Raw genomic sequence first — 25,404 nt, 5'->3', positions numbered from 1 at the left:
CTACAATAAATGCAGCCTCAGGATGTATGGTTTCCAGTTTGCGTGGAGTCCAGTGAAATTCTTTCAGGGCCGACGAGGTAACTGCTTGGGGGGGGGGGGTATACATGGCTTTGACTATAATCGAAGAGAATTCTCTTGGAAGATAATGCGGTCGGCATTTGATTGTAAGGAATTGTAGGTCAGGTGAACAAAAGGACTTGAGTTCCTGTATGTTGTTGTGATTTCACCATGAGTCGTTAATCATAAGGCATACACCCCCTTCTTCTTACCAGAGAGATGTTTGTTTCCGTTTGCACGATGCGTGAAGAAACCGGGTGACTGTACCGACTCTGACAACGTATCCCGAGTGAGCCATGTTTCCGTGAAACAGAGAATGTTACAATCGCTGATGTCTCTCTGGAAGGCAACTCATGCCCTAATTTTGTTATCTAGAGATTGGACATTGGCGAGTAATATGCTAGGAAGGTGGATGGTGTGCTCGTCTTCTGAGTCTGAGCAGTAGGCCGCTCCGTCTGCCTCTCCTGTGGCGACCGCGTTGTTTTGGGTTGGCCTCTGGGATAAGATCGTATGTCCATGGTGGAGGTCCGAACAGTGGATCCGCTTTGGGAAAGATGTATTCCTGGTCGAAATGATGGTAAGTTGACATCGCTTTTATATCCAATAGTTCTTCCCGGCTGTATGTAATAACAACATTTTCTGGGCTAACAATGTAAGAAATAGTACATTAAAAAAAACAAATTGCTGCATAGTTTTCTAAGGACCTGAAGCGAGGTCCATCTCTGTCGGCGCCAACAATATGGTTAAGGTCTGGCGATTATCTTTCAGCTCAAAAAAGTGGATTTCTACCGGTGTGGGCGTTTAAATGTTAACTAGCTACAAAGTAGCTTACTTGACAGAATGAGATTGTGATTATTTGCATCAATCCAGTATACTCTACGGAAACACTGCTAACCAAAAAACTGCTAGGTGCATGCAAACTTGAATTAAAGGGTTGTAACGGGTTTCGTCCTCTTCGTCTGAGAAGGAGAAGCAAGGATCGGACCAATGTGCAGCGTGGTAAGTGTCCATAATGAGAATTTAATAAATCAAATGAACACTGAACAAAATAACAAAAGTACAAACAAACAACCGAAACAGTCCCGTAAGGTGACATCCTCTACACAGAAAATAATCACCCACAAAACACAATGAAAAACAGGCAACCTAAATATGGCTCCCAATCAGAGACAACGACTGACACCTGCCTCTGATTGGGAACCATACTAGGCCAAACACATAGAAATATAATCATAGAACAAAACATAGAAAAACAACATAGAATGCCCACCCCAACTCACACCCTGACCAAACTAAAATAAAGACATAACAAAGGAACTAAGGTCAGAACGTGACACGGGTAATAACTACATTAAAAATGTCAAAAATTTCCCCAGGCCTCAAAAGTGGTCTCCTGGTGTGGTTTTAGCATTGTTGTTTACTTAGAACATCCATTTTTTGTTTTTTCTATAAGAAATATGTGATTGAAAGATCTAAACCCTGAAAAAAGGGTGAGGGAATCCGAAACCTGAACACTCTCTACCTCCCCACCACCCTTCCGACAGCCTTGCAGGCATCATTTTTCGGTGATATTCATTGCTTTGATCTCAAAATAGTCATCCACGTGAACCGTGTAGAGCTGTAAAAAAAAACGTGGGGGTCTGACGAAAAGTGGGCAGACGCAGTGTGTATCTCCCATTGAGCTATAAAAGAGAGGGGCAAAAAATATCTTCTCCCTGTGTGATTGCTTCTTTGGTGGCTGTGTCATCACACATTCCATGCAAAAACTTTGTTCCTGTCTGGGAAATTTGGAATGCAACTCGAGGTAAGTAACCTGTGTTCGAAATAATGCTGCGATTATACTTGAAGAAAAGCTAATTATAGTTTCGTGTATGTTTCAATAGCACAAATTATTACACACAAAGTTAACATTAGCTAGTTGATGTTAGCCAGCTAGCTATGTTAGCATCTAAGTTGGCAAGCTAACATTACCACCTGCATGCATCCACTAACTATGTGTTGCCTCAGCTTACTTCACATGTCTGTCTAATAACCCACTGAACACTTATATGCATTGGAGGAAGCGAGGGAGTAACTTTATAAACTTGGTTGCTTTATTACTAAACCTAGCATGGTAGCGCGGGCAGCTGCACAACAACGGTGTATACTGGGGTCATAATGTTCCAATACTCTAACAATGATACCAATGAATAGGTACACGCTAGTGCCGTGTTTGAGTACTTACCTTAGGCAAACCCACATTATCACACTGTGGGTAGTCTCTAGTTATTATTTAGGAAATTAGAAAATCAAATGTACTTATTATTATACTGTGTTATCATACTGTGTTGTTGGCATCTTTGTATTAAATAGTGTAATTTATGCTTTCGTTTTCAGAAGTGGAGCTGGGCCTGGCTGAAATTAGATGTAAAGAATTATGTCAAGGGATTGCAGCACACCCCTCCCACGTTTAAAAAAATAAATGTAAAGATAGACAAGCCAGGTCATGCAATTTACAGCCGGTTACTGTTTATTATTATGAGCATTAAAATAATTTTTGTAAAAATAATGGGGGTTATGAGTCGTGTATGACAGGTCAGATTATATTAAAATGAGACAGAGTTGTTTAATGTTGGCTGAAAATAATGTAGTTATTTAGCAGATAGCTTAGACCTTCACCTTACACTTCTTCATTAAACCCACTGGAAAATACATGTCCACAACAAGAAAATAAGAAAATCCGAACTCTGTCTGGGGAGACAGATGATCATGTCATAATTAACCTTAAACCCAGACCAAAGAGCCTAACTCCCCAATACCGCAGGACACAATTTTCTCTGTCTATTGTGGTTTGGAAGTTAGGAGTATTGAGATTGTTCAAATAGGTACTTGTTATTCTCTGACAATATGTAAGTAATATGCAAATTGTCACCTTTTTAGACCCTCACCTGTTTGCATCCCTGTTTATTGGAGAAGAACAAGCCTGTGGTTTTCTGTTTGTAAGAGGATGACAGGATTTGGTTTTCCTCGCTTTTTCAATGTAATGTTATGGATAGGAATTTGTGAACACCTGACTTGTCTTTATGGAGCACATAAATAACACCTCTCCTCCCTCTGTGGCGTTAGGTCAGCGTTGAGGTCCTGAAGAAGCGGGCAGAGCGCTTTGGCATGAACGTCTCCTCTGTCGCCAAAACGGTAAGCTGACTCATGAATTCACTACATAACCAAAATTATGTGAACACCTGCTCGTCTTCTCTCGATCGTTCTCTTCTCTTTATCGCTCTCTTCTCTCTATCGCTCTCTCTCTATCCTGTATGGTGTCGTGTGGGCAAACGGTTTGCTGATGTCAACGTAGTGAACAGAGTGCCCCATGGTGGCGGTGGGGTTATGGTATGGGCAGGCATAAGCTACGGTCAACGAACACGGTTGCATTTCATTGATGGCAATTTGAATGAACAGAGATACCATGATGAGATCCTTTGGCCCATTGTCGTGCTACTCATCTGCTGCCATTACCTCATGTTTCAGCATGATAATGCACGGCCCCATGTTGCAAGGATCTGTACACAGTTCCTGGAAGCTAAAAATGTCACAGTTCTTCCATTGCCTGCATACTGACCAGACATGTCACCCATTGAGCAGGTTTGGGATGCTCTGGATCGACATGTAGGACAGCGTGTTCCAGTTCACGCCAATATCCAGCAACTTCACACAGCCATTGAAGAGGTGTGGGTCAACATTCCACAGGCCGCAAAATCAAGAGCTTGATCAACTCTATGCAAAGGAGATGTGTCTCACTGCATGAGGCAAATGGTGATCACACCAGATACTGACTGGTTTTCTGATCCACGCCATCTGTGACCAGCAGAGACACCTTTATTCCTAGTCATGTGAAATCTATAGATTAGAGCCTAATTTATTTAAATTGACTTGATTGCCTTAAATGAACTATCAATGTACTTTTACTCAAACCAGTGAATATCACTTATTATGAATGAGATTATTAACTATCAGCTCTTGGAATATCCAGGGCATATACTGTTTGTATTTTTGTTCTAAAACAGCAAATCCAGAATTTCTTAAATATGTCAAGGGACAAGACATCATAATCCTTCTCGAAACATGGTGTTGTGGAGGCATTGATACTCCGTGTCCCTCAAGCTACAGAGAAGGTTTACTACCATCAATCAAACATAAAAACATTAAACAGGGTCGGGACTCCGGTGTAATCATAATTTGGCATAACCAAATTTGGCAAAAATTTAATAAAGGTACAATCAATTTTGACAATGATGTATACATACAGTGCCGTGGAAAAGTATTTCCCCCCTTTCTGATTTTCTCTATTTTTGCATATTAATTAAATAAATCTATATTTTTTTTTACGTAGACCCAGGAAGCTAGGCATATGTCACGCGTCACTACTTCTTCACAGGAGAGCCATTTGAACGTAAACTTTTTTTTAGTCCAAATGGACCATGGCGTTGATGACCTCCACTGTCTTACAGTGCTTCTAGCTCTACAGCAATTTCTGCCTTTTTATTCAGAATCGTAACGTTCTGATCAGAATGGACAATATGACTGCAGTGGCATACGTCAACCGCCAGGGTGGCACCCAAACCATGCACCTTCACAAACTCCTTCTGTGGAGCAGAGTACAGCTCCTTTATTTACACGTGACCCATGTCCCAGTCATAATGAATACAGAAGCGGACTTGTTGTCCAGAGGGAATCCCTTGTACGGGTAGTGGGAACCTCACCTCTTTTGTAGTGGCCCAAATATGGGAGAAATACAAACAGGCGTCCGTAGATCTTTTGGCATTGTGCGTAAACGCACACTGCCCACTGTTCTTTACACTGGCAAGCGACGATGCGCCACTATGGGTGGACGTGATGGCACACCCATTGCCAAGGGTGCGTCTTTACGCTTTTCCCCCTCTGTCTGATCCTTCCCACTCTCTCCAGAGTGAGGGAACGACCAGCCCTGGCAGTTACCGTTATGCAGGGATCTCTTGACCCAAGCAAACAGAGATTTTCTGTCCTCGTTCGTACATGCTGGCTCTTTGTGCCTGTTCCGTGAGAGGATGAATCTTGAAGGGCAGCTCTGCCATTTTTCAACCTTATATTCATCATCTCCAGCACCAAACAAGTGTCTACATTAATGAACACAGCGTGTTTCTATGATTTGTAGTTAAAAAGATAAGAAAGGTCTTAAGAAAATGCTTCTCTGTGAAATCACACAGGATTAAAATGGAAAAAATAGATTTTTTTACAAAACCTGCAATGAGTTCTAGCCCAAGGGAGGGTATTTGCTTTCTCCCCACGTTACCCCGAATCTCAATGTTTGAAAATCACTATTTTTAAAATGCTGTGAACTTTGAAACTTTTTTTTCCTTCTCCAAAACGTGACGTTTTCACATATGTTGACCTGATACTGTGCTGGAGATAATGAAAATGAGGTTAAAAAGTGATGAAGTTGCCCTTTACTGTGACATGCCTACCGCTCTGTGTTGTGGAGACTATTCAGAGCGCTAGGCCCCTTCTACACACTCACTTTATGACAACGAATGGCGTGTGTTTGAGAGATGATGCGAGCGGAACGGGTTACTCCCTTTCTATGCTCATTTTCAGAGGTACATTGCTTTCTGCGGGACCATCTCTGCCTGCTATATTTTATTTTTATTTTACCTTTTATTTATACAGGTTTTTTCTCATTGAGATAATATCTCTTTTCCAAGAGAAACCTGGTCCAATAGCAGCAGGGGGAACAACGTTTCAGACAAAACAACTTACATACACTAACACAACATTAAACAAAACTATAAACACACATACAGTACAACAATTACATATTACATTAAAAACACAACCATTTACTAAAAACAGCTGGCCTAAAAACAATTACACTCTACTATGATATATACATCGATCAAGTGTTTAAACTCCACCAACGAAACTAGATCATCACATTTTAAAATGTTCAGGAGAGAATTCCAGGACCACGGTGCTAAGTAACTAAAACTATTTCTACCATGACCTGTTCTAATTTTTGGTATTGTTAGAAGCAAATCAGAATGGGACCGTAATTGATATTTATTTATTGACCTGACTAAAAAAGAACAGAGATAAAATGATATTTTACCCAATATGGCCTTATAAATCAGTGTATACCAGTGTTTAAGCCTACGCAAGGTCAATGACGACCAGCCAACAGAGCTGTAGAGATCACAATGATGTGTTAGACGTTTCTGATTTGTAATAAACCTGAGGGCTGCATGATACACTGAATCAAGTGCTCTCAGGGTAGTGGCTGAGGCCTGCATATATATAACATCACCAAAATCTAAAACCGACAGTAATGTACATCGTACCAGCTCCTTCCTGGCTTCAAAAGAAAAACAAGCCTTATGTCGGTAATAAAATCCTGTTTTCAGCTTGAGCTTCCTTATCAAGTTCTCGACATGCACAGTGAAGCTCAGCTTATCATCAACCCACACACCCAAATATTTGTACACTTTAACTTGCTCTATAGTATGTCCAGCCAATGTAGCAATGACATGATTTGTAACATGCCTGGCATTTGAAAATACCATGCATTTTGTTTTACCCGAATTTAGAATCAGCTTTAAATCATACAGATTATGTTGTATGATGTTAAATGCTCTTTGGGCATTTTCAAAAGCTAAAGATAAACTACTACCACTTGAATAAAGAACAGTATCATCTGCATAAAAATGAACATCCGCTGTTTCAATAAGATCCCCAATGTTGTTGATATACAAAATGAACAACAGTGGGCCCAAAATAGAACCTTGCGGAACACCTGAGCACATCTCTATGGACTCAGATTTACAACCATCTGCCATTACACATTGTGTACGATTTGATAGGTAATTTATAAACCAATCTAGAGCATGACCAGTAATTCCACAACATTTTAACCTTTGCACTAACACAACATGGTCGACGCCTTCGACAAATCGATAAAAACAAACACACAATGTAACTTCTTATCAAGAGCATAGTGGATGTCATTTAACACCTTCAATGTTGCTGAAACAGTGCTGTGGCCAGACCTAACACCTGATTGCATTCCATTTAAGATGTTGTTTTCTTGGAAGTAGGTCTTTAGCTGCCTACTAACTAAGGACTCCAGTACATTTGACAGTACAGACAATTTTGATATGGGTCGATAGTTGTCAAGTAGCGAGGGATCTCCACTTTTCAGGAGAGGCAGTACAAAAGCAGATTTCCATAACTTGGGGATTTCCTTAACATCAAGCGTAAGGTTAAAAATACATATTAACTTCTCTAGGGTAGGGGGCAGCATTCGGAATTTTGGATGAAATGCATGCCCAAATTAAACTGCCTGCTTCTCGGGCCCAGAAGATATGATATGCATATAACTGGTAGATATGGATAGAAAACACTCTAAAGTTTCCAAAACTGTTAAAATGGTGATTTGGCAGGCGAAAACCTGAGAAAAATCCATTCAGGAAGTAGTTTGTTTTTTGTTTTTGTAGTTTTCTATTCAATTACATTACAGTATCCATTGACTTAGGACTCAAATTGCAGTTAAATACCTTCCACTAGATGTCAACAATCTTTAGAAATTGTTTCAGGCTTGTATTCTGAAAAATGAGGAAGTCAGAGCAGTCTGAATGAGTGGACCCTAAAGTGTCACAGACGTTTTTCATGCGCGAGACCGAGAGAGTGCGTTTCTTGTTTACCTTTTAAATTGACGACGTTATTGTCCGGTTGAAATATTATCGATTATTTAGGCTAAAAACAACCTGAGGATTGAATATAAACATCGTTTGACATGTTTCTATGAACTTTACGGATACAATTTGGATTTTTTTGTCGTCCTGTTTTGATTGCGTTTGAGCCTGTGGATTACTGAAGAAAACGCGCGAACAAAACAGAGGTTTTTGGATATAAAGAGACTTTATCGAACAAAAGGAACATTTATTTAGTAAATTAATGTCTGCTGAGTGCAACCATATGAAGATCATCAAAGGTAAGGGATTAATTTTATCTATATTTCTGACTTATGTAACTGTTCTACTTGGCTGGTTACTGTTTGTAATGATTTGTCTCGTGGGCTATGTTCTCAAATAATCGTAAGGTATGCTTTTCGCCGTAAAGCATTTTTATAATCTGACACCGTGGTTGGATTCACAAGAAATTAATCTTTAAACCTATGTAAAATATGTTTTGTTTTCTGAATTTTTATAATGAGTATTTCTGTATTTGAATTTGGCGCCCAGCAGTTTCACTGGCTGTTGAAGAGGTGGGACGCTAACGTCTCACGTACCCAAGAGAGGTTTTAAGGGGGAGCAATGATGTCTGCGGCTAGGTGTAGGAGGCGGGGGTCTAGTTCATCAGTGCCATGGGGATTTTTTTAAATCAATTTCTTTCAGGGCTTTACACACTTCTGAAACAGAGAAGGATGAAAAGGAGAACCTGGTGAAGGAGTGCACAGGGGTGTCAGGTAAATTTATAGGGGGCTCAATTATACCTTTTGACCTTTTCAAATAAACTGCCTGCATCTAAAAAATGCTGGTTCAAGGCTTTCAGAATGGAGGTTCTCTCAGTTACAATCTGTGTGTCGACCAACAATTGTTTAGGAAGCTGTGTATATTTTCTGCACTCCAAACCTTTCACTACTTGCCAAAATTTGGATGGATTATTTGAATTTTGTGAATTAGATTTCAGGTGGTGGTCTGCTTTCAATTTATGGATCATAGCCACACCCATATTTCAAAGACGTTTAAAAGCCATCCAATCATCTGCCAAACCAGTCCCTCTTGCTTTAGCCCACATAGCATTTCGTTCCCTTATGATTTTTGTAAGTTCCTTAGTAAACCAAGGGATCTCTATATAAGCTTCAACAACGATACAGAGGCGAGACACCCCCTTATCTGACATTTTATGAAGGGCGGCGTCGCTTTCACCCGCTATCCAAGAAGCTAGTCCCATCCTGGGACCTATCTATTGTGCTTGAGGCCATTTCACAGCCGCCGCGGGGAAGTGAGACTTATCTCATTTAAAACTGCTTTACTTTTAGCCATTACATCCGCATAGCGAGTGGTAGAGCTGCACGCACTGTCTGTCCACCACTCATGCCTGCACTTTGCCCCTGGGTTGTCCAATGTTACCCGACAACCTAACCCCGCTTTTGTGCCTAAAGTAAGTAGTGCTTACAATAGACTCACTTTGGACCTGTCAGCCTTTCACCCACCACCTTTTTCCATTTTGGAGGAATGGCGTCTCCACCGCTTGTGGAGCATCTACATGGACAGGACAAGAGCCCTTAGAAAGAGCGACTAGCTCTTTGTCTCTTGGGCACCTCCCCACGCAGGGAGGCCCATTTCTCGCCGGTTCTTATCCCATTGGATAGTGGATGCTATTATAGTGGCCTATAATAGCAATGGTTTACCACCTTCAGAGGGCCTGAGAGCTCATTCCACTGCAAGTTTGGCTGCGTCATGAGCATTGTTGAAGGGCATCTCTGTTCAAGAGATCTGTAATGCTCCATGTTGGGGAACTCCCTCGTTAGAGCATACGGTGCTTCTGGGTGTTGATTCTGTCTAGACAACCTGGCTTCGGAGAGTATATGAGAACTACGGGAGTTGGCTATATCCCCACCGTAAAAGAGATCAAACAAGTATTTTGAAATTAACCTTTGGGTTACTTGACGTAACCCCGTTCTATGATAATGAGTGACGTCTTTCACCACGTTTCCCTTCACGCTTTGCAAGAAGAAAACATATACTTGGAAAGTAAAGCTAGTAGGGGATGACGGAGCCTTATAAAAGATTGGGGGCTTCCAACTATTCGCCATCGCTCGTGTCTGTCTACAACAGATGTGTGATTGGAGCTTCCTTGAATTACATACCCATAGTGAGAGACCTCACTCATATTATCATAGAACCGGTGTTACGTCAAGCAACCAAATGTTTCTTTCTTTAACCGGTGATCCATAATCAAACAACGGGAGAACATCGCTAACGACACATACAGTACATTCGTAAAGTATTCAGACCCCTTGACTTTTAACAAAAAAAATACATTGCAGCCTTATTCTAAAATGGATTAAATGTTTTTTTTTACCTCATCAATCTACACACAATACACCATAAAGACAAAGCAAAAACGTAATTTTTTTTATTTTTGCAAATGTATTAAAAATTAAATGAAATATGTTGCGTAAGTATTCAGACCCTTTACTTGGTACTTTGTTGAAGCACCTTTGGCAGCGATTACAGCCTCGAGTCTTCTTGGGTATGACACTATGAGCTTGGTACACCTGTATTTGGGGAGATTCTCCCATTCTTCTCTGCAGATCCTCTCAAGCTCTGTCACGTTGGATGGGGAGCGTCACTGCACAGCTTTTTTCATGTCTCTCCAGAGTTGTTCGATCGGGTTCATGTCCAGCCTCTGGCTGGGCCCCTCAAGGACATTCAGAGACTTGTCCCGAAGACACTCCTACGTTGCCTTGGCTGTGTGCTTTGGGTCGAAGGCGAACCTTCGACCAAGTCTGAGGTCCTTAGCATTCTGAAGCAGGTTTTCATAAAGGATCTCTCTTTGCTCAGTTCATATTTCCCTCGATCCTGACTAGTCTCCCAGTTCCTGCCGCTGAAAAACATCCACACAGCATGATGCTGCCACCACCATACTTCACCGTAGGGATGGTGCCAGGTTTCCTCCAGATTTGACACTTAGCATTTAGGCCAAAGAGTTCAGTCTTGGTTTCATCAGACCAGAGAATCTTGTTTCTTATGGTCTGAGTCCTTTTAGATGCCTCTTGGCAAACTCCAAGCGGCTGTCATGTGCCTTTTACTGAGGAGTGGCTTCCGTCTGGCCACTCTACTGTAAAGGCCTGATTTGGTGGAGTGCTGCAGAGATGGTTGTCCTTTTGGAAGGTTCTTCCATCTCGACAGAGGAACTCTGGAGCTCTCTGAGGGTCACCTCCCTGACCAAGGCCCTTCTCCCCCGATTGCTCAGTTTGGCCGGGTGGCCAGCTCTAGGAAGAGTCTTGGTGGTTCTAAACTTCTTCCATTTGCAAAAATGTCTAAATACCTGTTTTTGCTTTGTCATTATGGGGTATTGTGTGTAGATTGCTATATATGTTTTATTCAACCCATTTTAGAATAAGGCTGTAAAATGTGGAAAAAGTCAAGGGGTCTGAATACTTTCCGAATGCACTGTACATACAATAAGTGTTTTTCTCATAATAAATAATTTGCTTAATCAATGTCTAGTTATTCATAAAGACAATTCTTTAGATTAAGTGACAGGGCATAGGACAACCGTCACACAGGTAACATATTTATTAGTTAAAAGATAAGTGAAAAGTACAAAATGTCAATTTTCAGTTGAGGCGTTTTCTTTTTTGGTACACCACTTTTTCTGTATTGAACTTTATTCTTAAGTTACACACATACAGTAGCTTTTATAGTGTGGCCTTTATCGCCTTATGGAAGATGGTGGCATCTCTGTCAATTGATCTGTTCAGGGATTGTAACTTACATGTTTTGTTATGTATTGTGACGATATGGCTGTCGTTAGTAGAATGTAGTCATGCTATTGAAAACACTGTCACCGTTGGACAGTAGATCTGTCAATTTGAAGATCTTTTTTTTTTTCTTGATGGGAGGTAATCAGTGAACCTGACTTAACCCTTACCTCACCCCTCTCACACATTTGAATCCTTCCTTTGTCTTTTGTGTTGTCGTCCCTCCTGCTATGAGGCTTGCGCTTTGAGGGGAGGGGTGTACATCAGATTTTGGTCAATGCCCCCCACTCGAATCCACTATCCTGTTTGATTGTCCTTGAGAGGCTCTCGCTGGTCAGGGATAATGGCTAGTGACAGGATGGAGAAAGGCCCTGGCAGCCACGGTGATTGTTACAGAGAAGGGGTCTGTCACTGCAACCGGCCAGCCACCTGGAGAGAAGAGCTTGCTCGTCCACCTCAGAGCTATTGTGCCAGGGTGGCTAGGCAAGGCCAGTCCAGGCTGGGAAGAGAAGGCAACAACAGTAACACATGGGAGCAGGCTCTAGGGGCAGCAGAGCACAGCATTGTTCTGTCAGGACTGAGGTTCAGTTAGTAGAGCAGGGAGAAGGAACTTCTCCCCTTCAGGGTTCTGTGCTCTATTCTACAGGACCTTTGTGGACTCTGTGCTTTGTTGAAACAGCTTTGCTCTGTAACGTCAAGGTGATGTGCTCCTACGCTGTCCATTCTCATCTGCTCAGATAAGATTTTGATGCAATCACCCTCTTGATGTGATTGACGTTGTTCCCTCAGTCAGTTGAACTCTTTTCTTTTAAAATAATTAAATTATTGCTGCTACAGCCTTACTGTTCTGTCAATGGAATGCTACATTTCTTTCCTCCGAATAAGTGCTTTCTCACTCCAATTGAGCTGGTTAAATGTGAAAGCCAGTGAATGGAGCAACCTCAATAGGCGAAAATAAACAATTGCATTGGTCCAGGAATACAGCGGGGGAGAGCCAGAGGGAGGGAGAAAGGCCCCCCTAACAAGCTAAGATTCCCATGGAGACTTACGCACTTAGGCCTCTCTCTGTTTAAAGCAGGCTCTCGTAAAGTACTTCAGCAGTAGATGATTTCTTTTCTTTTAACACATACTCACTCTGACACACACACACACACACACACACACACACACACACACACACACACACACACACACACACACACACACACACACACACACACACATACACACACACACACACACAATTTGCTCCTCACTTGTCCAGCACTAGCCCTCAGAAAAGCAGTCCATTGTTTGCAAGTGAAAGGCTCTTGTTTCAGCTGTGTAACTAAATCAAGAGCTCCTTCCACACAGAGGCCTACACAGCCTCACTCCTCCAGATTGTGTCCATTCGAGTGGCCGGGGTATTAACTGTGTTCCCCCATTGTTAGGAGAGCACCCCCACAACCTTAAACCACTTGCTCCACGCCCAATTTCTCCTGTGGTCCAAGTTTATGCCCTCGCCTTTCCTCAAGGTTTCCATTTCAACCCTTTTAGAAAGACAGCAGTGAAGGAGGTTGGTCAGTGATCCTATTTGAAGTGTGTATTCCATTTAGAAAAGGGGGCAATGTATGGTTCTAATTTTAAATAAATGGATGAAAATTATAAATTCCAATTCCTAAATTTGAGTTGTCAATCTACTACTTGTATATTAGAGCCATAGGCTATATCTTGTATGTATCAGTAAGCTTATATCAAGACCTCCCACTGACAAATAATTTAGTTGTATTTAATTTGTTGTTTTTTATGGGATAAGGCAAAACCTGAACACTGTGAGAAGTGCACATGGGATTTACAAGGTTTGGAGAGAGTACGCATGGTTTCCTAAATCTAGGAACTGAGCCTCGGGTCAGGTCATTGGTTCCTCTTCCCAGTGCACCCTCTTTGTATGATGTCATTGTGGCAAGCCTCTGCCAGCTAACCCACTTTGCAGCTACACAAGGACATGAGAGGAGCCTTTTTTAAACAGGGTTTGTTTATTCTTGTTTTAATTGGTTAACCACTTAAAGGCCCAATGCAGCCATTTCTATCTCAATATCAAAATATCAAATTATTTTATGGGTAACAATTAAGTATGTTACTGTGATTGTTTTCAGTCAAAATGTTCAAAAAGAAACTTCTTAGGAAGAGCAATTTCTCAAGCAAGAATTTTGCTAGGATTGTCTGGAAATGGTCTGAGTGGGGAGGGGGAAAACTGAAAACTAGCTGTTTTGGAACTCTCTTTCTTATTGGTCTATAAAGCCAGTCTCATTTACGTAATTTACGATTATGAAATATCAAACTGTTGGGGCGACAAAACAAACTCAGGCTAGACGTCATAACATGCTCCATATAAGAGTTCTCATAGCGGCCGCTGGGCCAACCACCCTTCGATCAGTCAGTATCAGACAGCTGTGTTCTGGTTTGCTTGTAGCCTACGAGCATGTAGGTTACTCTACTGTATAAAAATCACAATTTACATGTGGAGTCAGCTATGAATGTTACAGCAGTAAAATTGTATTTTAATTTAATAGACAAGTTCAACAATATAGGCCACCTACTGCAGTGCAACAGTAGCACCATTATCTGCTTGATTTCTTGCAGTGTAAACACTTGCCTGGAAGTCCAACCTCAGCAAATATAGGGTTAAATAAATTCACCATCAAAAGGTTACAGTAGTAAACTCCACATCCAAGAGGAAAACAATTAGCCAGCTATCAACTCCAGCAAAGTTTGCAAGTGCATGAACGTTTATTTGGCTGTTGTGCATAGCCTACCGGCGGGTGATTAAGCCATTTGCGAGCAATGCGTGTCGATCGATCTGTTTCTAGCTAGTTTTCTTCACTTGCATACCAGTAGATAGAGCTGGATTTGTGATTATTATCCATAGTGTCCAGCATGCTGCTGGCACTGGCCGTGCTAAGAAGTCTGAAATGTGATCGAACTAGCAAAGTGTTTGACTAGGAAAATATTCTCAATCCCTTGCTGAATGAAAATCACCCACAATTCCAGTTTTCATTTAGAAGCTCAAGCTAGCAACATCAAAGCAACTTTGTAATGACAGACCCACCAATCTGTGCTCCTGCGTATCGTCACCTGTCGCACAGACAGGCAGACGGACTGACAGCCAGGAGCCAATATTATTAACCTCTAAGGCATCTGTGTCCCTATACCGGGACTGTTGTTGCTAACGTGCGCTAATGTCACTAGAATGACGTTGTAAGTAACAGCCAAAATTCCAGGACATAGACATGTCTTATATGGGTAGAAAGCTTAAATTATTGTTAATCTAACTGCACTGTCCAATTTACAGTAGCTATTACAGTGAAATAATACCATGTTATTGTTTGAGAGTGCACAACAACAAACAACTTATCACGACAACTGGTTTGATTACATTCAGTAATCTTGCTCTGATTTGTCATCCTGAGGGTCCCAGAGATAAAATGTATCAGAGTTTTGTTTGATAAAATCAATTTTATATTCAAATGTAGGAGCTGGGTTCTACAGTTTGAACCCCTGCTGTGTTTGTTCGTATTATCTATTACCAGATCTAATGTGTTATATTCTCCTACATCAATTTAACAATTCCACAAACTTCAAAGCATACCACCCTGCATACCACTGCTGGCTTGCTTCTGAAGCTAAGCAGGGTTGGTCCTGGTCAGTCCCTGGATGGGAGACCAGATGCTGCTGGAAGTGGTGTTGGAGGGCCAGTAGGAGGCATTCTTTCCTCTGGTCTAAAAAATATCCCAATGCCCCAGGGCAGTGATTGGGGACACTGTCCTGTATAGGGTGCCGTCTTTCGGATGGGACGTTAAAAGGGTGTCCTGACTCTCTGAGGTCGTTAAAGATCCCATGGCACTTATCGTAAGAGTAGGGGTGTTAACCCCGGTGTCCTGGCTAAATTCCCAATCTGGCCTTCAAACCATCATGGTCACCTAATAATCCCCAGTTTATAATTGGCTCATTCATCCCCCTCTTCTCCCCTGTAACTATTCCCCAGGTCGTTGCTGCAAATGAGAACGTGTTCTCAGTCAACTTACCTGGTAAAATAACGGTAAAATAAAAAATAAATAAATAAAAAAGTGTTTCCTTTTCAAATGGTTTCAAGAATATGCATATCCTTGCTTCAGGTCCTGAGCTACAGGCAGTTAGATTTGGATATGTAATTTTAGGTGATTTTTTTATTATTATTTTTTTTACTTCTTCTGGCTGCAAGCCCGAGGTCGGTACACTTATGACAACAGCCAGCTCAAGTGCAGGGCGCGAAATTCAAAATATATTTTTTAGAAATATTTAACTTTCACACATTAACAAGTCCAATACAGCGTTTGAAAGATAAACATCTTGTGAATCCAGCCAACATGTCCGATTTTTAAAATGTTTTACAGCGAAAACACCACGTATATTTATGTTAGCTCACCACCAAATACAAAAAAGGACAGACATTTTTCACAGCACAGGTAGCATGCACAAAACCAACCTAACTAACCAAGAACCAACCAAACTAACCAAGAAACAACTTCATCAGATGACAGTCTTATAACATGTTATTCAATAAATCTATGTTTTGTTCGAAAAATGTGCATATTTGAGCTATAAATCAGTTTTACATTGCAGCTACCATCACAGCTACCGTCAGAAATAGCACCGAAGCAGCCAGAGTAATTACAGACACCAACGTCAAATACCTAAATACTCATCATAAAACATTTCTGAAATATACATGGTGTACAGCAAATGAAAGACAGGCATCTTGTGATTCCAGACAATATTTCTGATTTCTTAAGTGTTTTACAGCGAAAACACAATATAGCATTATATTAGCTTACCACAATAGCCAGAAACACAAGCCATTCCCCAGCAGCAAAAGTTAGCGATCGTAACAAACCAGCAAAAAATATATAATTTTTGACTAACCTTGATAAGCTTCATCAGATGACAGTCCTATAACATCAGGTTATACATACACTTATGTTTTGTTCGAAAATGTGCATATTTAGAGCTGAAATCAGTGGTTATACATTGTGCTAACGTAGCATCTTTTTCCTACAACGTCCGGATATTTTTCTGACACTCACATATTCTGACCAAATAACTATTCATAAACATAACAAAAAAATAAATGTTGTATAGGAAATGATAGATACACTAGTTCTTAATGCAATCGCCGTGTTAGAATTCCAAAAATAACTTCATTACGATATGCAGTTTACGTTATGGCGAGAGCGTGCCCAAAACCTGGCCGCAAACTACTAGTACACATGTACGACAGATATATGAAATAACATCATAAAATGGGTCCTACTTTTGATGATCTTCCATCAGAATGTTGTACAAGGGGTCCTTTGTCCAGAACAATCGTTGTTTGGATTTAGAATGTCTTCTTCTCCAGTCAATTAGCACGGAAAGCTAGCAAAGTGGCGCAAAGCTCTCCTTCCTGAACATACGCAGACAAAGCAACACGCCTAACGTCCCGAAAAAATTTCAATAATCTAATAAAACTATATTGAAAAAACATACTTTACGATGATATTGTCACATGTATCAAATAAAATCAAAGCCGGAGATATTAGTCATCTATAACGACAGCTTTACAGAAGGCAATACCAGGTCACTTCTCACGCGTTCCAGAAAACAGGAAATTGGGGTCACGTCATGCCAAGAGCTTTTATTCGACCTCAGATCATGTTATACACTCCATTTCTTCTCTCACTGCCTGTCGACATCTAGTGGAAGACGTATGAAGTGCATGTATACTAATAAATATCAAGGACATTTATAGGCAGGCCCTAGAACAGAGCATCGATTTCAGATTTTCCACTTCCTGTCAGGAAGTTTGCTGCAAATGAGTTCTGTTTTACTCACAGATATAATTTAAACGGTTTTAGAAACTAGAGAGTGTTTTCTATCCAATAGTAATAATAATATGCATATTGAACGAGCAAGAATTGAGTACGAGGCCGTTTGAAATGGGCACCTTTTATCCAGGCTACTCAATACTGCCCCTGCAGCCCAAAGAGGTTTTTAATGGTCCGATCCTTAAGCAGTTTTTAACCATTACGACATGCATTTGTCAGCTAAATTACAAGTTTATTCTGTATCACTCAACTCTCATTCATGAGTCTTATTTGTATTGAGAAGGATATACGTACATGTAGCTAGATATGTATTGTTGATGTGTTGCTGTAGTCATACATGGATCAGAGGGACAGAGAAAGTGCGTAAGAGAAATTATCAATAGGCATATATGCATTACATTTCCTGGTGAAATCTGACCTGCAATTTGTAAACAAAGCTGCTGTACTTATAATTAGTAAAACCTTTATTGGTATCACTTTGAAGTGATCCAAATGGCACATTTATCTTTAATTTATACATTTAGAGATATATATTAAGCCAGAATTAAAGTTACATTGTATTTAGTCTGGCTTTAAAGATGCACTATGCAGGAATCTCAATGTAATTTCCTGGTTGCTAAAAATCAAATAGTTTGCCTAAATTCAGTTTGTTACAGAGTAAGCAAGTATAGTGTACCATCTAAACTGCTGTGAAATATATTTTCAAAATAATTAGTATTTTCAGTTGTTTGAAGCTGGTGTACAAAACTGAAAGAAAAAAAATCAAAACGGGGCGGATAGAAATAGCGCACATTGAACAACTCTACTGTTTCTTAGACTTGCGATCAATGAGTGACAGATCTATAACTCACATTTCTATGCTTTAACTAATTTGATGTCACCAGGCAGACCAAAACTCTATCCCACCAAAACAGGCTGACATTTCAGGTGGTCTTTTATAACAGTTGTTACACTAAAATGGCATTATCAATTTCACAGTATTTTTCTAACCTCATAGTGTGGGAATATGTAAAACACAGGAAAATCATGTTTTTGACTGCACTGGGTCCTTAAGTTTTCTTTTTTGGTAAGGCCTTCATACACGATTACTCAATTGCGGTCTGCATGAAAATTTCATCTGCTGTTGCTATTGAATCATCTATTAACCTCTAACGAGTCACAAACCCGGATCCGGGATCCCCCCATCAAAAAAGCTGACTAGCATAGCCTAGCCTAAAGCCACAGGGATATCATATAATAAAATGTTCATGAAATCACAAGTCCAAGACACCAAATGAAAGATACACATCTTGTGAATCCAGCCATCATTTCTGATTTTTAAAATGTTTTACAGGAAAGACACAATATGTAAATCTATTAGCTAACCACGATAGCAAAAGACACAACTTTTTTTTCTCCACCATTTTTTTCCTGCATAGGTAGCTATCACAAATTCGACCAAATAAAGATATAAATAGCCCCTAACCAAGAAACAACCTCATCAGATGGCAGTCTGATAACATATGCTATACAATAAATATGTTTTGTTAGAAAAATTTGCATATTTCAGGTATAAATCATAGTTTACCATTGCAGCCACCATCACAACTCTCACCAAAGCAACTAGAATAACTACAGAGACCATCGTGTATTACCTAATTACTCATCATAAAACATTTCTTAAAAATACACAGCGTACAGCAAATGAAAGACAGATCTTGTGAATCCAGCCAATATTTCAGATTTTCTAAGTGTTTTACAGTGAAAACACAATATAGCGTTATATTAGCTTACCACAATAGCAAACATCACAACAGCATTGATTCAAGCCAAAAATAGCGATAACGTATAAACCACCAAAATATATTAATTTTTTCATTAACCTTCTCAGAATTCTTCAGATGACAGTCCTATAACATCATATTACACAATGCATATAGAGTTTGTTCGAAAATGTGCATATTTAGCGGCACAAATCGTGGTTATACAATGTGAAAAGTTGCCAAGCTGCCCATAAAATGACGGGAGAAATCTTTGGAGAGGCACCTATTCTAATCAATAAATAATCATAAACTTGACTAAAAAATACAGGTTGGACAGCAAATGAAAGACAAATTAGTTCTTAATGCAACCGCTGTGTTACATTTTTAAAATTAACATTACTACAACATACAGCGTGCGTTAAAGCGAGGCTACACTGAAATTAATGGCGGCTTATGCATTTTACATTTTTCAACAGAACAACAAATTATCAGCACAAATAGTTCTTAACTCCCATCAGAATCTTGGGAAAGGTCCTTTGTCCAAAAGAATCGTTGCTCGATTGTAGAATGTCCTCTTCAACGTTGCAATTAGCAGTAAACATTAGCATGTGAGACAGAGATACCCAACTCCCTAGAACGCCACAAAAATAAATACCCGAAAATCGCAATATACTGACATAAACTGATATAATTCGGTTTAAAATAACAACATTATGATGTCTTTAACACCTATATCGAATAAAAACACAGTCGGATATTTCTAAGAGCTATAACAGAAGGTTCTAGTACGATATGCCAAGCTCCTTCCTGCGTCAGAGCGAAGAGGGAAAAGACCAGTACTTTTCTTCCCAAGCCATTTATAACCTTTCAGATCTGCCTAGAGACTCCATTTCAAGTCTCACTATTCGCTAACAACCAGGGGAAGGCGTATGCAGTGCATCTCAACCAATAGAAGACCGGCAGATTTATAAACAGATCTGAGAACAGCCAGCAAAATTTTGCATTCTCACATCCACATAGGAAAATTGTCCAGTTCTGTTTCACTCACAGATATAATTCAAACGGTTTTAGAAACTAGAGAGTGTTTTCTATCCAATAGTAATAATAATATGCATATTGTACGAGCAAGAATTGAGTACGAGGCAGTTTAATTTGGGAACGTAATTATTACAAAGCGCTAACAGCACCCCCCATTGACAAGAAGTTTTAAAGTATATCTGCCAGCACCCTCATTGGCTTTGCTGTCATTTACTGTCATATTACATCACATTCACTAATGTTTTACATCTGTAAAACAACTTGTACCAATTTCAAAGTTAGTATTGTCTTTTTAAGCGAAGTAAAAGGCTAATGATAGCCTTCTGGTAATTTATGTTACTGTGATTTAGTAGTAGCTGGTGGTGATGAATTTCCTCATACAGATCTGTAATTTCAGTCAGTTTCAGCCTTTATAATCCCTGTTCCTGAATTAATTATCAACCCAAAACTGCCCTTCTTTCCCTCTCCCCTGCTTGCACGCCATGGTACAGCAGGATGTTCTCCAGCATTATGTAATTGCCCAAAGAAGCCATGTCCCTGAGGTATGCGTGGTTAGGGCTAGGAGAGCTTTAGTTACCAGTGATACCTCACCCCCACTGCCTTTTCATTATCCGAATCTCATTTCCTTGCGGACTTGGTTATGACCGAACCCTCATTACTCCACCTCAGCCCCATGCGGAGCGTTCCAGTCCGACCTGGAAAGGAGGGGTGGTGTCTTTAATGAGGGGTCCCCGGGGATCGGGGGCAGGGACCCGAGAGCGGGTGACCCGCCCGTGGACCTGGCTGTGTTTGGGGAGGCGTGATTGGACTAACGTGATTGTTTAAACCACTAATTAAGAAAGTATTATTGGTGCAGCAATGCTGGCAGCTGGTGTTAGGGAGAGAAGTGAGAAGGTAGAGGTGGATTAGCTGGAGAGAGGAAGAGAACCATTTATATGGTAAAAAGGCCTGAAGAAACAATCGGTTACAGTGGCTTACGTTGAGATTTTGTTTTTGTCATTACCAAGCAACTGGAATTTGAATGATTTTATTTTGCTATCTGACCGTGTGTTCTTTAATTGGATCTCTGGGTCAACAACATGGCCTAAATGTAACCATTGTTAAAAAAAAATATTGGTTCTCCACTCTTGTGTTCAGACCACTCTTGTTGTGACGTGTCTTGTAAGAGCGCTCTAATTTACTTCTGCTAATGCTAATACAGGGCTCCAAGCTAATGATGGCTAGCTCCCAAGTAGTCACTGCTGAGTACACTACAGGGATTTTTCTGCCAATGAAATCCTTGGGTGGGCTGCCTAAGTGTTTTTCTGGGTCACCTAAGTCCAAACAGTGTTAAAAAAATATATATATGAGAAAAACAACCTGCACTCACTAATTGCATAGGTGAGCAGCAAGATGGTTAAATGCCAAGGTGATTAGTTGGTCAATATTTTCAACTACAGTGCCTTCAGAAAGGCACTGTAGTTGACTTTTTCCCCTTGACTTTTTCCACATTTTGTTGTGTTAGTCTGAATTTAAAATGGATTAAATTTAGATTTTGTGTCACTGATCTACAGATAATTCCACTTTGACACTATGGGGTATTATGTTTTTTCAGCTTTTTATTTTTATTTAAATGTGTAATGTCTTGAGTCAATAAGTATTCAACCCTTTTGTTATGGAAAGCCTAAATAAGTTCAGGAGTAAAAATGTGCTTAACAAGTCACGTAATAAGTTGCATGGACTCACTCTGTCTGCAATAATAGTGTCTAACATGATTTTTAAATGACTACCGCATCTCTGTACACCCCACATACAATTATCTGTAAGGTCCCTCAGTCGAGCAGTGAATTTCAAACACAGATTCAACCACAAAGACCAGGGAGTTTTTCCTATGGTTTGCAAAGAAGGGCACCTATAGGTAGATGGGTAAAAAAGCCCTTTGAGCATGGTGTAGTTATACCTTTTGGATGGTGTATCAATATACCCAGTCACTACAAAGATACAGGCGCCCTTCCTAAATCAATTGCCGGAGAGGAAGGAAATCACTCGGTGATTTCACCATGAGGCCAATGGTGATTTTTAAATGGTTACAAAGTTTAATGGCTGTGATAGGAGAAAACTGAGGATGGATCAACAACATTGTAGTTACTCCACAATACTAACATAAGTGGCAGAGTAAAAAGGAAGCCTGTACAGAATACAAATATTCTAAAGCATGCATCCTGTTTGCAGCAACGCATTACTGTAATAGTGCAAATAAACTTTTTGTCCTGAATACACAGTGTTATGTTTGGGGCAAATGGTGGTGGCTTGCATCATGTTATGGGTATTCTTGTCATTGGCAAGGACTAGGGAGTTTTTTTAGGATAAAGATAAACGGAATAGCAAAATCCTAGAGGAAAACCTGGTTCAGTCTGCTTTCCAACAGACACTGGGAGACAAATTCACCTTTCAGCAGGACAATAACATAAAACACAAGGCCAAATCTACACTGGAGTTGCTTACCAAGAAGACCTGGACCCCTTTCTGTGTTTACAAACATTGCCGCACGATGACGATGCGTGCAAGTTGGTGGCAGAACAAGGGGGAGTTCTTATAGAACGGCAACAAAAGCCTATATTTGCATGATGCTTATGAATTAATTTTCCACACTACTTTTGGATTGTAATTGGATTTTAAGGCTCATATGAATGTCCTGCTTAATGTAATGTTTGTCATTGCAAATCAACTGAATTATACTGAAAAAACAGTTAAACTTCAACCCGTAAAATGGCACTTTGGCTAGCTTTTACGACAGCATATATCAATGAGAGTTAGGATTCTAGCTAACAACTACTGCATCCAAACTAGTTACAGTGTTTTGCAAAGATCACAACCAAATATAATCTTAGCGATGGTTCAAGCAAGAATCAAAACGTATGAGAATCCCAAAAAAGGGTTTTTGTTTAGAAGTAATAAAAACGTAAATCTAGGGTATGTTGAATGGGCACAGATGGCGATGGCTTTCTTACTGCCGCCAAAAGTTGTGCGCATCAGTGAGTGACGTCAGTGTTTCATGTACTAGAGAATGGTCTTGAATGTTCCTAAGTGGACGAGTTACAGTTTTGACTTGAACCGGCTTGAAAATGTATGGGAAGACTTGAAAATGGTTCTCTAGCAGTGCTTTTGAAAAACATGTTTTGACTTTGTCATTATGGGGTATTGTGTATACAGTTGAAGTCGGAAGTTTACATACACCTTAGCCAAATACATTTAAACTCAGTTTTTCACAATTCCTGACATTTAATCCTAGTAAAAATTCCCTGTCTTAGGTCAGATCACCATTCACATTCACTCAATTAGTATTTGGTTGCATTGCCTTTAAATTGTTTAACTTGGGTCAAACGTTTCGGATAGCCTTCCACAAGCTTCCCACAATAAGTTGGGTGAATTTTGGCCCATTCCTCCTGACAGAGCTGGTGTAACTGAGTCAGGTTTGTAGGCCTCCTTGCTCGCACACGCTTTTTCCAGTTCTGCCCACACATTTTCTATAGGATTGAGGTCAGGGTTTTGTGATGGCCACTCCAATACCTTGACTTTGTTGTCCTTAAGCCATTTTGCCACAACTTTGGAAGTATGCTTGGGGTCATTGTCCATTTGGAAGACCCATTTGCGACCATGCTTTTACTTCTTGACTGATGTCTTGATATGTTGCTTCAATATATCCACATAATTTTCCTACCTCATGATGCCATCTATTTTGTGACGTGTACCAGTCCTTCCAGCAGCAAAGCACCCCCACAACATGATGCTGGCCCCCCATGCTTCACGGTTGGGATGGTGTTCTTCGGCTTGCAAGCCTCCCCCTTTTTCCTCCAAACATAACAATGGTCATTATGGCCAAACCGTTCTATTTGTTTCATGAGACCAGAGGACATTTCTCCAAAAAGTACGATCTTTGTCCCCATGTGCAGTTGCAAACCGTAGTCTGGCTTTTTTATGGAGGTTTTGGAGCAGTGGCTTCTTCCTTGCTGAGCGGCCTTTTCAGGTTATGTTGATATAGGACTCGTTTTACTGTGGATATAGATACTTTTGTACCTGTTTCCTCCAGCATCTTCACAAGGTCCTTTGCTGTTGTTCTGGGATTGATTTGCACTATTCGCATCAAAGTCCGTTCATCTCTAGGAGACAGAAAGCGTTGCCTTCCTTAGCGGTATGACGGCTGGTGTTTATACTTGCGTACTATTGTTTGTACAGATGAACGTGGTACCTTCAGGCGTTTGTAAATTGCTCCCAAGGATGAACCAGACTTGTGGAGGTCTACACATTGTTTTCTGAGGTCTTGGCTGATTTCTTTTGATTTTCCCATGATGTCAAGCAAAGAGGCACTGAGTTTGAAGGTAGGCCTTGAAATACATCCACAGGTACACCTCCAATTGGCTCAAATTATGTCAATTAGCCTATCAGAAGCTTCTAAAGCCATGACACAATTTTCTGGAATTTTCTAAGCTGTTTAAAGGCAGTCAACTTGATGTATGTAAACTTCTGACCCACTGGAATTGTGAATTATAAGTGAAACAATCTGTCTGTAAACAATTAATGGAAAAATTACTTGTCATGCACAAAGTAGATGTCCTAACCGACTTGCCAAAACTATAGTTTGTTAACAAGAAATTTGTGGAGTGGTTGAAAAACAAGTTTTAATGATGCCAACCTAAGTGTATGTAAACTTCCGACTTCAACTGTAGATGGGTGAGGCCAAAAATCTATTTAATCAATTTTGAATTCAGGCTGTTACATTAGAAATGTGGAATAAGTCAAGGGGTGTGAATACTTTCTGAAAGCACTGTACATTAGAAAGACAAGAAGGAGTATTAGTAAGGTTATCTGCCAGCTCAAATTTAACACGATTGCACCATTTTACAGTTTCCCAAAAATGTTCTGCACTCTATTAAAAGCTGAGAGGAGTGAGATTGCATAGGGGTGACTTACAAGTACACCTTTTAATGGCCTTTGTTTTATAGAACTTGGCAGCACATATTGCCTCAGCCTTTTGTCGCCAGACTGTCCCATGTTGCTCTGTGGACCTACTCACATCAGGAGTATTATGGATAAGTGAGTCAGAGGCCAGGACTCCTAACACCTGAGGGACACAGCACACAGTTTTTTGGAGGGGGGGGGTGTGTGTGAGTGCCATCAGAAAACTCTTTCTCACAGATTTACTAAT

The 25,404-nt window shown here is 40.3% G+C and overlaps 1 protein-coding gene across 5 annotated transcripts in view; it reads left to right on the top strand.

The window, feature by feature from the left end:
- The window catches only part of LOC129846001 (SAP domain-containing ribonucleoprotein-like), a 60,552-nt gene that overhangs the window by 17,571 nt on the left and 17,577 nt on the right, over positions 1–25,404 (top strand). For all 5 annotated transcript variants that reach the window (XM_055914028.1, XM_055914019.1, XM_055914003.1 and 2 more), the window contains exon 9: positions 3,163–3,231. In XM_055914028.1, coding sequence (XP_055770003.1) covers positions 3,163–3,231 — 69 coding nt within the window. The remainder of the gene's footprint in view (positions 1–3,162; positions 3,232–25,404) is intronic.

This window comes from Salvelinus fontinalis, chromosome 3 (assembly GCF_029448725.1).
Source record: "Salvelinus fontinalis isolate EN_2023a chromosome 3, ASM2944872v1, whole genome shotgun sequence".
Classification (NCBI taxonomy): Eukaryota; Metazoa; Chordata; class Actinopteri; order Salmoniformes; family Salmonidae; genus Salvelinus; species Salvelinus fontinalis.
The sequence above is the reverse complement of the archived record's forward strand: the minus strand, read 5'-3'. Positions and strand labels throughout refer to the sequence as shown.